Genomic DNA, 14,846 nt, shown 5'->3' on the forward strand with positions numbered 1-14,846 from the left:
CAAGAGAATACTATTGAAAAAGTATTCATACCATGTGTGTACACATACGCAGGCACATCGCAAGAAGAGCCAGAGGCCACGGATGCATTTGCAAAGAGCAAGTTTTATTTTAGTTACCTCTCTACTGGCAGATCTCTGAAGTAGCACCTGAGCTCCCAGGCAGAGGTGACACCAGCGGGGACGCAGGCGCTGGTCAATTCAGCCCTGGTAGAAGATCACCAGGCCTGCTGAGCTCACCCGTATTTCAAGGCTTCAGGCAGGCGCAGCCTCCCGCTCTTTCTCACAACAAAGCAGGAATCTCAGACATAGTGATAAGGTGCCCAGAGTTTCTCACAGGCCTATGGTATCTAACACAGAGGTTCTACTCATCAAGCACACAAGGTCAGTAAAACAATTAGTGTGATATATGTGCTTTTTCTACAGACAGGTGCAAGTCTCTTGAGAGTATTTACATTTAACTAACCTCCTCGCCAAATCTTCCGCTATATCCCCATATACGATGTCAGCAAGAACCCCAATAAAACTGGTTTTGTTTTTGTTTTTGTTTTTTTTTTATCAGAGCTTCCCTTGGATCTCTGCACAGTTCTGACTACCCAAACTCTTAAAATGCGACTTTCCCTTCTAAAAGTTTTTGTCTGTGTCATTCACATATCAGACTTATACAGACCGGGAACTAGCTCATCACATCATGCTTTTCAGCACTGGCAATACTGAGGTTTTTCCTAATGACAAAAACCTCAGCCCTAACTCGTATTTGTGTTATGTGTAAGGACAAGAGGTTTTAACATGCATTAAGTTTTGGTACAGCATTTCCTAAGTAGGTAAAAAAGAATCAGTCTCTATTTTTGCTAGAATTTACAGTTTGGTACACCTAAGTCAATACATACCAGTAACTTATTTACTCTTCTGAGAAAAGAGGAACATGGAAAGACAAGAAAACAGAGACAACTTGCATGCAAGCACTTTTAAAAGGCTAGCTAAAGAACACTGGGATATTCTAGGGAACAGATCACATAAGCACTATTTAAAAGTCAAAAAGAAAAAGACCTAAATAGTGATGACCATATCTAATCATCTAGGTTGGAAAAGACCTTTAAGATCATCAAGTCCAGCTGTTAACCTAGCACTGCCAAGTCCACCACTAAACCATGTCCTTAAGAACCTCATCCATACACCTTCTAAACACCTCCAGGGTAGGTGGCTCAACCACTTCCCTGGGCACCCTGATCCAATGCCTGACAACACCTTCTGTGAAGAATTTTTTCGTAATACCCAATCTAAATCTCCCCTGGCACAACAGGAGACCATTCCCTCTCATCCTATCACTTGCTACTTGGGAGGAGAGACCAACACCCTCCATGCTACAACCTCCTTTCAGGTAGTTGTAGACAGCGACAAGGTCTCCCCTCAGCCTCCTTTTCTCCAGGCTAAACAGCCCCAGTTCCCTCAGCTGCTGCTCATCAGACTTGTGCTCCAGGCCCCCACAGCTTTGTTGCCCTTCTCGGAACTCTCTACAGCACCTCAATGACTTTCTCATAGTGAGGGGCCCAAAACTGAACACAGGATTCAAGGTGCAGCCTCAGCAGCACCGAGTACAGGGGAACGATCACTTCAGACAAACCATTTCAAACAACTGATGATGGATTAAAGAGGGACTTAAATAGATAATAACATTAATGCCAGCTTACAGAAAACAGAGGCTGTCAAACTAACTTGGTATTTTTTTGAAATTACAAATTTGCTTGACATGAAGAGCTAATATTAATAAATATATTTAGAGAGGTAAGCAACGTGATTCTGTACTCTGACCTCCTGCCTGGCACAGTTCATATTACTTCTAGGTTCAAGTCCAATCCCTGCTGCTGGACATACATTTCACAAAAAAAAAGTCCTACATTGAATGTCCTAATATTCAAATTGCCAAATACAGAAAATTCATTATAAGCCAGGATAACTTGTGTCAGTGGTTGATTTCCTAGCAAGTTAAAATACGTGTGGTATTTATATTTGCTGGCTTTCATTTTCTTGATAATGAAAGCTTAAATCCCCAAATAGCTTGTGAGACCTAAGACTCCCCTGTTACCAAATTTCCACTCCCATGGATACCACAAGATTATACTAACATATATAAGCTGAGCTTTTGTAGGATTCTTTTGACTCTTCTCCTGAACCTTCTAATATTTTCAGTTGCTTTCCTGAAGTTTCAACATCAAAAAGTGTGTTACATTGCAGTTTTAGTTATGGAAGTGTCAAAAGCAGAGAACAACCATACTCTCTGTTCCACTCAGTGTTTTCTGTTTTACTTCCAAAGGTTTCTTGGACCTGGCATCATTACACATTCTCATATTCAGCTGATGAGCCATACAAACTCTTATGTTTTCCAGATTCACTGTTTCTTAGGCCAAAATGCCTTCACCCTATAACTGTATTTACTGATATGCAGCCAATGTGGAACATAGTTTATTTGCTTAGACCTTGATTATCAACACACTTTGTCCCAGACATTGGACAGGAGTAGGTGGGGGTAAGGCAGGATGACAGTCCTCTGCTGAGATTTTTTCACATGTTCATTAGAAATCACACAAGGTGTTACTTGTATACAGAAAAAAACAACAATAAAAAAAAGGACATTTCTATTACTTTTGTCTGCAAAGACAGTAAACATGGAAATCTTTGATGCAGAGATTATTTAATCAGTTTTCATACTTTTTTCAGCCTGTTAATGACTTTCAAACCTCTGATTTTCTCATGGACAAACACATATTGTACATTAAAACCAGAACATAAGTAACAGTTGTCATTGTGCAATGAAAATATTTGCTGCAACAGAAGATGTCTATTGGTTTGTTCTTAGCTTCAAAGAGTTTGCCATCTGAGGAAAAACACACCACTCGTCAAATTTCAGAAAGCCTTACACATATATAAACTACTCTGTAAAGTTAATCACAACTATTAAAGCCCTGTACATACCATGTACAGTAACAGAAAAATAAATAAGTAGTAGGATTAAAAAGTTCACACCATTGCCTTGCTTCTGAGAGTAAGCCTGAAACCCTGTCCATAGCTCACCAGATTTAAATCTGAATGCACCTCTCTTATCTCATTATTCATTCAGATTGGGAGATGTGGATCATTAAGCTGGGTCCTAATTTGTTCCTAAACTGCACTCATTCATCATTAGCTGGCAGTAAGAGGTTGATCAAGTCAGTTGTGGAACACTTCTGTGACCCTCCCATGAATTGTGTATTTTCTGCATGAATTACTTAGGAAATTCTCCAGAAGTTATTTTAATAGTTTTAGTAGCCATTATGTTAAGCATGATGATTTCTGTGGTCAGGTTACTCACAGAGCTATCTCTGTCATATTCACAAAGTATATTGTGTACTTTGGACCTATATGTTTGGTATTGTCTTCTGTATTGTATTTTAAAGGCTATTTGTGTACTGTTCTTTCTAAAAAGAAATCTCTGATGGACTATTAAAACAAATCACAACTCAGACTCTGTTGCTGCACAGAGTGATGTCTCGTTACAGGTTGTATCTTTTCATGAAGAAGAGAAGAGGTTCTCAGTAATAATTTGGCGCATGAAGAGCTACTAAAATCCATCATAAGAATTATAATATTTTGTGTCAGCTATGTTATTATAAATAATAAGTCTATTGTATAGAAATGTGGTTTATAAAATGTATGGATATGAAAACATTACAACATATTTGGACTGGACACATTTCCAATGCATATGCTTCCTAACATTCTAGTTAAGGAAACTTCTGTTATGAAAATTTTACAGAGACTATTTTCTGCCTTCTCATAGACCTTTGGGGTTTTTGCCAGCTTATAATAATTTGTGAAAATATTAGCATAATAGAAGTTAGAGACAGGAACAACACAAGAAATCACTGTTTATCCACTAAGCAGAATTATTTTGCTAGAAGACACATCAGATGCTTATCACCTCTCAATATAGTTGTATTTTTGTTTAATAACTAAAATAAACCATGTGGTGATTTTGTGTTTGTTTGATTTTTGTTTAGTTGTTTGTTTGCTTTTCCTGTGGTAGAGAACTGTTCATCCTGAGAAAAATAACAGACAAATATTCAGATCTGTGTATTAAAATGTACCAAATACCTGATTTACCTGATTTTTCAGCGGGATGAGAAATGCCGGGACTTGTAGTATCAAGAATAACAGCCAGCCCTGCAGAGAGTGATGGGAGGATGCTGGTGCCGAGATCTACACGGGTTAGACTTTCAGGTTGTCTTTCCAAAGCTTTTAGAACACCTCCAGCATGGTAATCTTCTGTCTCATCCTTATTCTGAGTGTTCTTCTGTGGACTCTGAACAACATGAACAATACTTTGCTGGGCCAGGTCACAATTCTGCAACACAAAATAAAAATCTCGATAAATAATTAATTGTGACATGACGGACAAAATCCCTCTATCTCCAATTTGTTATTTGTTAAATGGTCTCCAAGCCATTTTGTGTAGAAATTCAGTGTGTGGTAATGGAGTTTAAAGCAAAGTGACAAGTGTAAATTGCTGGAATTAGGACTACTTGCATTGGCAAAAGGGTCAAAACACTTACAGATTCTAAATACTTAACAAGGAAATGGTGGATCAGAGCCAACAGCTCTAAATAAGTCTAGTTTATTGCACAAAGGAAAAGCTCCAGAAGGAGCACTATTAAATCAAGTGCTAAGAAGATTCAGTACATAAAATGTTTTTGTACAGATAATGCTGATGGTACATAGTCTTCATGTAGCAAATTAGAGTAATATTTGACAACCACAGAGAGTTCATGACCAAGCTACTTGAAAGTATCTTTGCAAAAAGAAACAGGCAAGACGATGCTACTGATGAAGACTGATACTTATTTCTTGTCCCTAATGTAATTTTAAATCTAAAGCTGGCTTTAGATGCAGACTCCGTATGCATTTCTCATTCTTCCAAAAGATGACATGAAACTGTTGTGTTCAGAATTAGAGAAAGCTTGTGGAAGATCTTTCCTGGTAAAACAAAAGGATTGCTATCCATTAGACCAAGAGGCCTCACATATATGTAGGTATTTCCTCTTTCTCAGTTCTCACCAAAGGTGATTCTTAGACAGTCTTTCCAGATCTTATATCAAAGAAAAAAGCAGGCTGAATAAGGATCTTATGAAAGCTTTATCCATGACAAATCAGGACAGAATTCATGTTTTTTCAGCATTTTCCAAATGCAGAATAGGAAAACAAAATCTTATCTTATAATTAGAAATCATTGAGCTTTTAGATGAATTATCAATAATGAAAGAAAGACTTGTATTAATCTTTCCACATCACACCTTGCAAGAAAAAAATGTTCTTTTTGAGGCAATAAGTCCAGGAGATCTACACCTCGTTTTCCAGTGTAATGAATGAACCACAGATAAGCATCAACCTACACACAAAATTGTTTGAATTTCCCTCAAGAAAATAATTTTCTACCTCTTTGCAACATCATTAGGTTGGTCATATCTGCACTGAAATGTCTGTAATCACCAATAGATGGGTGATTATATTTGGGAAGAAAAGAAAGTGAATTCAGAATAATTTGTCTCATTATCCACATAAGACTTTACATTTTTAGTTTGCATTTGAAATTATTACATGCATTTTTAATTGCAAAAGATTCCGTTACAGATACTTTAGTGCTGTTTATATTCTTGTTATTATCTCACTTTCTCTTCTCCCACTTTTTTTCCTCCAATCTAATTTCTGTTTAGTGGGTTTCCTTCATTCTCTTGTGTCATTTCTCAGTATTTCCCCCTCCACCCTTCCTTTCTTATGTAATGTACTTCTAAAAGACAAAAATCTGTGTGTTTTTCTTTTTAAAGGAACTTTTAATAATGCACTCTTTCCACATTGAAGAAGTAATCAGCCAGCAGAGATTTTTCAGAACAAAGACACTGCAGTAATAATAGTCACACAAAGCAGTTATTAGAATTCAACTTTAAAATATTATGTTGATATTACAGTTCTCCTTTTTTTTTTTTTTTGTCCAACTTGTTGCTCATAATGTTTTCACAAGACACATTTAAATAGCTTAATAATTTCCTTCATTAACACTCAATCAGTCAATCCATATTTTAACGAGCCTCTCTACTGGCAGTTTTGCTTGCCTAAGCAAACACTGTGCTGTCTTTATTTTCTTCTCAGCATCTACTATCCTTCTCAGTTTGCTTCTTTTGAAAATTTGCATCAGTTCCCTGATCCAGTTCACAGCTCGGTGCTACACCGCAGTCTCACTTGGGAGATGGCATAGTAGAGAGAATGAGAAGGATGGCAAAGGCTGCTTAAATCAAACAAAATGCCCCCACAAAAACACAACCTTTTTCAACCACTCTGTATTGAGCTGGCCTGCATGGTTTGAATTCATTGATCTTTAAAAAAGTACAGGCTCCTTTCCAGTTTTTTGTGAAGACTGGAGGGTATGGGGTTAGCCTAGAAACAAAGTAAGGGCTGGCAAAATAGAGACCAATTTTAGGTACTGTTCTCTCTCCAAAAATGTCAAGAACCGTGTGCTTAAGAAAAAAAGATGTAAAATTTGCACTTTGGGCAATTACACATCCATATGACCACAGCAATAGCACATTCCTGGATTTCACTTAATAAAGGTTTTCATTTTAAAAGGGCAGGTGAACACACTGTATCTCAGCTTTCTTGCATCTCTTTATCAAAAACAAGAACAAACTTTGGAACATTGAGATCACTACTGATGATGATAATATAGGTTGTAGAAACAGGAAAACTTAACTAGCAGACCTCAGGATAAACTGTGAAAGATAGCAGCTAGGAAAAATAAACAACATCCTTTGATTTGTTGAAACTGAGTATATTTGATATGGAAGTCACAGAAATAAACATGGAATCCCAAACCATCATATTTTTAATGTTTCTGACTACACTTGAATTGAATTTGGCTTGTGTTTAAAGAAGGAAAGTAATTCTCAATCTTAGTAAGAAACAGAGAAGACAGTATAAGAAAAAAAAAAAAGGTGTGTGATCAATTGTGAAGAAACCTGGGTGAGAATATCACCAATGTTTAGTTTTGCCTTAGGTTACGATTCTAACACAAATCTAAAATACAATTGTTTATGTCAATGTCACTTTCATTGTCTTCATGTGTTTGTTTTATGCCTCAGGAAACATTTATTTTGAAAATATCTATTATTAATGATTCTAGAGATATTGTCTTGTCTTATCTGTTGATCCAAATTAATGCCTGTGATCCATATTCCAAAGGGAAATAGTGCAAGTGTATATATTGTAGATTATGAAGTATCTCTTTACACTAAAGCAAAAGGGAGCTGAGAAGATCCAGAACTGATGAAATCCAGTATGAAGGACTGGTTCTTTACAGATAATGGGGTTTGGTCAACTTGGGAAAATTAGTTCATAGAAGAAGAAATTAAAACTTTTTTTTCATTCAAATGTTTTGCTTTCAGACTTTTTTTCTGAATTCTCAAGTTGAATTTGACAACATCGTCTGTTGTTGTCAGCTGTGGGCTAACTAGAAGGTCACTTTGGGAGACTGAGCTAGATTATGAAGAGCAGAAAGATGACCGTTTCAGTAACTCTGAAATCCTCTTGTTCTGACACGTTTCTGCTTGATATCTTTTTGACAACATATTTTTATAGTAACATCAATACCGAAAGAAGTGTTCTCCATCTAACAAATATATTGCCCACTAGAGAAGTCATGTTTTCTGAAGTGCAATACACTTTATTTTGAAAAGTTTTATTTAGAGAAAGACTAGAGCAGAGAATAGTCTGAATTTGAAGCTTTGGATTTGAAGGTAAAAAAAGATAATTTCTTGTGGTGTTTTGTCTTGGAAAAGAATTAGAAATATTTTTATTTCATGTGAGCCACCAGTTGTTTTTTTTTAGGTATTTGGGGTTTTTTATTGCCTATCAAAGTCAAAAAGCAGTTGTTCACAATCCACAACCTAAGATCCAGTTCATACTTTTGCTATTATTTGAAGAGCCACATCTTTGCGCATGAGCCCCTGGGGCCTATACAGTATAAACAATAACAGTTTGCCTAATTGCTGCCTAGTTAGATTAAGCAGATAATAGGCTGCCTGATACCACTCAGTAAGAGATTTACACAAGGTAAATGCTCAAGAAAAAAGTATTTTAATCTTCTAGGAGTGATTAACAAGAATCAAAATATTGGCTTTCTAGTTAGGCTTTGTCTTAACTGTGTTGCATTTCAATATCAGATGGGAAAATACAGGGAACATTTTTGTCTCATTAATCTGCAGAATGAATGAAATAATAAAAAAAGCTCTCTGAAATACCTATAGCACAATACACCTCTTTAAAACAGTAGGACGCATGTAAAAGTGCAGATGACACACACCTTTATTGGAAAAATCTTTTCCCATGGACAGTATAAAGGGACATTAAAGGGGACTTTCTAAAGATGAAAAAAAGTATAAGGAAGCTCCCATAAGAGAGAAAAATAAGCCCACCAAGCCTCACTCTACTATTGCTCTAACCTTCTCACAAAACAAGGACAAAGACCAAGTTTCAAAAGCAGCAGACACAGAAAGGAAATCAATGGGAAGAACAACAATACCATTTTCATTCCATGATCACAGAAAAATGACTCAAAAAAGCAAGAAGAAAGCAACCACAACAAAAAAACCACTATTATGAGCAAAAGCTGAAATAAATGAATCTGAAAGTAGAGATTATCTAAAATAACAAATTCAAATATAGTATTCACATTATGTTGAGCCATCACGGGAGAGAAATGGGAAGCAAGATTTTCAAGAAGACTTAACACCTTTTATATAACTATCTGATACAGAAAGAAAGAAAGAAAGAAAAAATGTGGTTTTGGGCTCAGAGACTCTGCTGCAGGTCATGACAAGTGCAAATAAGAAGGGAAAATTAACCACTGTCAGAATAATGAATGAAATCAGCACCCTGATCTGATATCACCTTCCATTTGTGTGAATTCTGTATGCTGAGTCGCAGCGAATGAAATATTGCTCCACATGGGACAAGGGAAAAAAGCCACTGCACCACTGGGCCTAAATTACACAGATCACTCAGCAGTTAAATTCCAGCAATCAGAAACTACTTGCTATTTTATGATGCCATGGAATACATCTATATTTGACTTCACCTCTTCAACATTTCAGAGTTATACAATACTGTATTTGTTTAGTATTCAGAAGATGTGAGTGCCAAGCAACACCTAGAAGGAAAAACAGATGTATTATTGAAATTATTTATGCAAATAAACATGATAAAAAAGCAGAAAACCCTTCACTTGTCACCTATTTTTTATAATCTATTCCTATTCAGTGCTTACAGTAGTTTAAATATTGCCCATGCCAAAGAAATAGAATAAAAGGAAAGATATAAAAAAAATTGCTATGAAAAAGCATTAATTGCTTTGTAAATCAAAAAACTAGTATCATATTAAGGACTACTATTAGAGTTCCAAAGACAGACTTCTGCAACAAATGAAGGAAGGAGTATATGGGAGGTTCCAGTTCAGCAGGTAACAGTGACACTGAGAGTAACTAGACACAGTATCAATTAAAACCTTGCCTTCTTTGAGACATAAGGTAATAAGCTGTTTCTTGCCAAGTTTTTCTACAATCTCACATTGAATACAAAATATTTTTGGGGGGACAGATAAAGGACTCACACTGATGAAGCAAATTCTTGCTCATTGACACTCTAAAGTCTCTCAAACTTTCATCCCAAAACACAACAGCATTACAAAAAATCTTTTAATATAAAAGACCTAATCTAATGTTAATGTTCTGTAAGTAAAATATAGAGTTTGTCTCATACTTTTTGAGAATGGTAGAGGAAAAAACAAAATAATTACTTCTACATAGACAAATGAAGTTTAGTGGTACCAGTAAAGGTTCCTGAGTAACATATCAGGGCCACTCTACAACCTTCCCTAGAGAAAGAGTTGTGTTCTGTGAAGTTGTCACAGTTCTGATTCTGTTTGCCAATTGATAAATCAGGATTAGAGCAAACAGTAAGCATATGAGTAATATTGGTATATATAGTTATATGATTTCTATTCCTGTGAGACTGAACCTTCTGAAGACCTCTGTAAAGACTCTTCCCCGTATGCAAGTGTCAGGTGAGAGGAAGAAAATTCATGTGCATTTGTAAGGAAAGATAATCCTAAGAGTCCTGTGACATTTACTTAAAACTATAAATCTCACCATTGGTTTGACTTTCTATATGGAACATGATTTACCCACTATAAGAAGTGCTTGCTACTTAGCTTCTATCAGGTACCTTTTTATGTAATGCCATACAAAAAAGGGTTAATCCATACACATTCAAAGTAAGATTACATTATTTTTTAACAAAGAGAACAATGGAAGTTGGACAAGAGGAAACAGGTAGAGACTGCGTGATTTACAACAGCTCCTCCAGCTAATGGTCCCACGGTGTAGCAGGAAGCCTTGACCAACCTTTACAAAAATAAAATCATCTGATTTACAGCATAACACTATAGGTCATGTATTGCAAAGGTTCTGCTCTCAATGATACTATTTAAAGACACGTACAAGACGTATGATTTTATACTGACTAGCCCCTTAATGAACTAATAATTTGCTGGAAATATATTCAACCAATAGCATTTAAACATTCTCGCAATAAATTTAAACTAAATCAGAATTCCCCCTCTTCCTTCACTTACAAATCACTTTATGCTTCATTTCCATCTTTTTCACATTATGAGACACAAGGCTTTAATGTTAATTTCTAGTTCAGTGGAGAGAATACAGACATAATTCTTAGCTACGAACTTTGCAGGGTTATTATTTTTTGTACACAACATAAGACCTTAGCAGTGCTATATGCATATTTCCAAATGGCATTACTAATACCATGACATTATTAATATAACTTTTTTTGAATGTAGGCCTTCTAGCACAAATTCACAAAAGATAAATTAATCCTTAAACTAAATAAAAATGCTTTATTGGCAGCATATAAGACAGTTCACAACATTAGAATACCTGCTTAGGTTATTGTTATTCCCTTAACAACTCTACATAATGATCTGCAAAAGACATAGAAGGCAGCCAAACTTTTTGATACTATGTTTACCAAGCTATTAGTGTCTCAACAGTGACATTAAGAACATATCATACTGATGTAAAAGGGAAGGGAAATACAGTTAAAATACACTAAATTGTCATGATTTTTTTTCTCCTCAGTAAATGAACAATCTTTTCCTTCTTGTAATTTCATTTACTATGCACTAAGAACAACCTATGAAATCACAATTTATTGTAATATCTGTATAGAAGGTAACAGACCAATGAAAAGTTTATAATACTAAATTAAAAATGAATACAGTTAAGTTTTTCTGATGTTTGCTTGCTTCCTAAATGTAGTTGAGTGCACCTCATTATGATTCCATCTTCTGCACTGAATTACCTGATACAACCTACACTCTCTAAACATGTTATCTCCAGCTCTAAACATAAAATAAGAAAGCTTTTATTTATGAGATATGGATGGTATTTTCCATTGCTCTAATTTCTTCTGAAGCTACACAAAAAAAAAGAACATGTAACAAGTGTCTACTGTAAAGCGCTTGAATGAATTATATGGCGATAAAAGGTACCAAGCTCAGAAAAGGTCTCATAAAACAGCACTGTTAGCAGTCTACAGCATAGCCTCTTGACCACCTGTTGTTTGATTAACATAAGATTTAATTTTCAATTCCTCTTCCCTTTAAATTATTCTTTATTTTTTTCTCAGCCTGGTAGAATCTGCCAGTCTGGTCACACTTCTCTGTGTTCACTTAGGATGTACATTAAGCATTAGTGAACATGTGAGGAAAAAGCACAAAAGTGATCTCACACTGACACCTAACAGGTGTCAGGTTATAAATGAGACAAAAATTATATTTGAAAATGTGGGGAGTCACTTACTACACAGAACTCTGAAAATATCCTAAAGACTTCAGCGGTCACTTGTGCTCATGTGGGGACTATGGTGGCAGCTGTAGGCTTGCAGAAAGGAATTTGGGAAATTCCCTTCTCCAAACAGTTCTGAAAGAATTCCTATGTATAGTTAAGACTCCACTGTGGAAAGTGAATTTTCATATGAATTTATTGCCTAGTGCACCAAAAGTTTAACAGCTATGAACATTTATATCAATTACTTCAACTAGTCATTTACAGATGTCTTTTTCCTGCTTTATGTTGAGCGTCTGGTATACATCCCAACCAAAGATCATTTTGGTCTTTCACTTATCCCAGTATATGCATCTATATATCAGTTTAAGCAGCTGCTATGAGAGCAGCTATCAATAAAGCCCAGGGAGCACCCTGTGTATGCTTACCTGGCAACTTGTTAATCCACTAGTATGAATGTGGAAGAGAAATCAAATATTTTCCAGAGCTTCCCCTGATTTTACCTCAAGGTTTGCTTTTAAACTACTAACAAATGAAAATGATCTTCAATTTAATTTTTTTTATATACCTACCAAAAATATCCCAGCAGCATAAACAAACCTACTGAGCATTGCTGGAAAATCTATGCAGTGCAATATCACTCAGTACAGCTACATATTTAACTGGATATTACTTTGGGGTAGAAGAGGCTGGGAAGGGTTTGCTAGAGGTATAGTTAGGTATGTTACAAAATAGTTAGACAGTTTAAGGATTATACACAATCCTTAATTGCAAGACATATGCCATATCAGAAAGCATTCATATAGTAACTTAATTCCTACATTCAGTACATGTGGGCATAGTTTCCCACCTCTTTCTATCATTATCACTCTACATTCATTATTTAAACAAAGCTGTTAGTCTTTAGCTGTTAGACCTTTTATCCTATTTTTTCTGTGAGTTTACAGTATCAGAGAATCACAGAATGTTAGGGGTTGGAAGTGACCTCAAAAAATCATCTAGTCCAATCCCCCCACCGGAGCAGGAACACCCAGATGAGGCTACACAGGAATGTGTCCAGGCAGGTCTTGAATGCCTCCAGAGTAGGAGACACCACAAGCCCCCTGGGCAGCCTGTTCCAGTGCTCTGTCACCCTGACTGAGAAAAAGTTTCTTCTCAAATTTAAGTGGAACCTTTTGTGTTCCAGTTTGAACCCATTACCCCTTGTCCTATCATTGGCTGTCACCGAGAAGAGCCTGGCTCCATCCTCGTGACACTCATCCTTTATGTATTTTTAAACATTAACGAGGTCACCCCTCAGTCTCCTCTTCTCCAAGCTAAAGAGACGCAGGTCCCGCAGCCTTTCCTCATAAGGGAAATGCTCTTTCCTTCACACCCCATATGCAATCACATCTTATCTTAAAAGGAAGAACACAAACTAATACAAACAAGATAATGCTAAGAAGATATAACATAAAGAATTAAAAATTGCTATTGAAATGAAAAGATCCTTTGTTTTACTTTTAAGTAATCTGTGTGATTTTTCAAAAAAATGCCTAGTATAAATAGGAAACATGACATAAATGTGAATCCAGACTCATTCTGCTAAATAACCAACCTGTATATTAAATGTACTACTATAAAAGGGAGGTGAGAAAGCCTTGTTGAGACACAGATGAAAGGGGTTTTTGAACATCAGAACAAGAGAATAACAACCCCTAAAAAGAAAAAGATAAAGGAAACCTGCTTTAAGAGTGTGCTTTTATCCTTACTTGCAAAAAATCTTCAATTTCACTCTGAGACCATTCAATTTTACGATAGAAATCTCCAATGATACAGCATCAAGCTATGATAGGGAAGGTCAGTATTCAGATTTAGTTAGGAAAGCATAGATTATTAAGACAAACATGGTTCCTGAAAATTAATTTGAAGATTTGTATAGGTGTGTCACAGATAAGTTCTAACTCTGAACATCAAAAAAGTCTGGAATTTTCACATCTTTTCATGTAGATGAGAGATCGTGTCATTTGGATTCAGATCAAGATTCAGATTCTGAAAATGCATGTACAAAGAAGAGGAATCTAAGAACATTCATGGCGAAGGGACACGTGCTATGAAATTCAGTGGTGCCACAGCTGTAAAGTTTTCCTGAGATGGAGATTTCTTCAGGTCTGTCAGGCTACATCTGTGTTAGCAACTGGCCAAGCAAGCAACCTAACTTGCATTACCCAGTAATGCAGATAAACAAAAGCAGCTCTCCACAGCAAAACAGTTGATACTGTGGACCTGACATCCATAGCAGAGTTTGGAGGCTGAGGTTTTTGGGGATGGTGGAGGGCAGAGTTGATTTTAGTCTGCCTCTAGTCTTGCCTTAATGACTCCAAGCTCCTTTGGAACTGGGGTGCGGTAGGTGAAGTCCTGAAACTCATCTCCTTGTTTAGTTTCATTCAAAAGGCTCTGCTCTCTTTGCTCTGAGGCTGCTCCATCATGAAAACCAAAACATGGTAAATGGGGATGATCAGGAGATCCTATTTCAAGCTGAGACACCAGTGCAGGCACTAATTGTCTAATTCTGAGCTCCTGTCAAAGGTGTCAGCAGACACATGTGTGTTAATCTTGGGGAAGGGGCGAGGGGGAGGACAGGGTACTACTGTTATTTAAAGGTGATAGTTTTATTAAAATTGATGCCCACAACAACTGGCTAGTCACAGACTTTTGTATAGTGATTTGCTGGAAGTTAAATTTATCGAGCTTTCCAGAGACTGAAGGAAACAGATAAAGGTACCATAGAACGACTAAATGAAGATTAGTAAATGTGTGCTGCCTTCTGTTCAGAACTAAATCTTTCTGTCTAAAAGATTAATTGACCATTTTTGTTACAGGGTGGAGATTCAGCAGGTTTTACAACAATTTTTAACTATTTCT

General features: G+C 36.2%; 1 protein-coding gene across 1 annotated transcript in view; it reads right to left on the minus strand.

Moving 5' to 3' along the window:
* PRKN (parkin RBR E3 ubiquitin protein ligase) overlaps positions 1–14,846 on the minus strand; it is a gene marked incomplete at both ends in the record, with an annotated part of 576,161 nt that overhangs the window by 473,777 nt on the left and 87,538 nt on the right. Inside the window, 1 exon segment of the mRNA XM_080341443.1 lies at positions 4,138–4,378. Coding sequence (XP_080197569.1) covers positions 4,138–4,378 — 241 coding nt within the window.

The sequence above is a fragment of the Nesoenas mayeri genome, assembly GCF_963082525.1.
Source record: "Nesoenas mayeri genome assembly, chromosome: 3".
NCBI classification, from domain to species: domain Eukaryota; kingdom Metazoa; phylum Chordata; class Aves; order Columbiformes; family Columbidae; genus Nesoenas; species Nesoenas mayeri.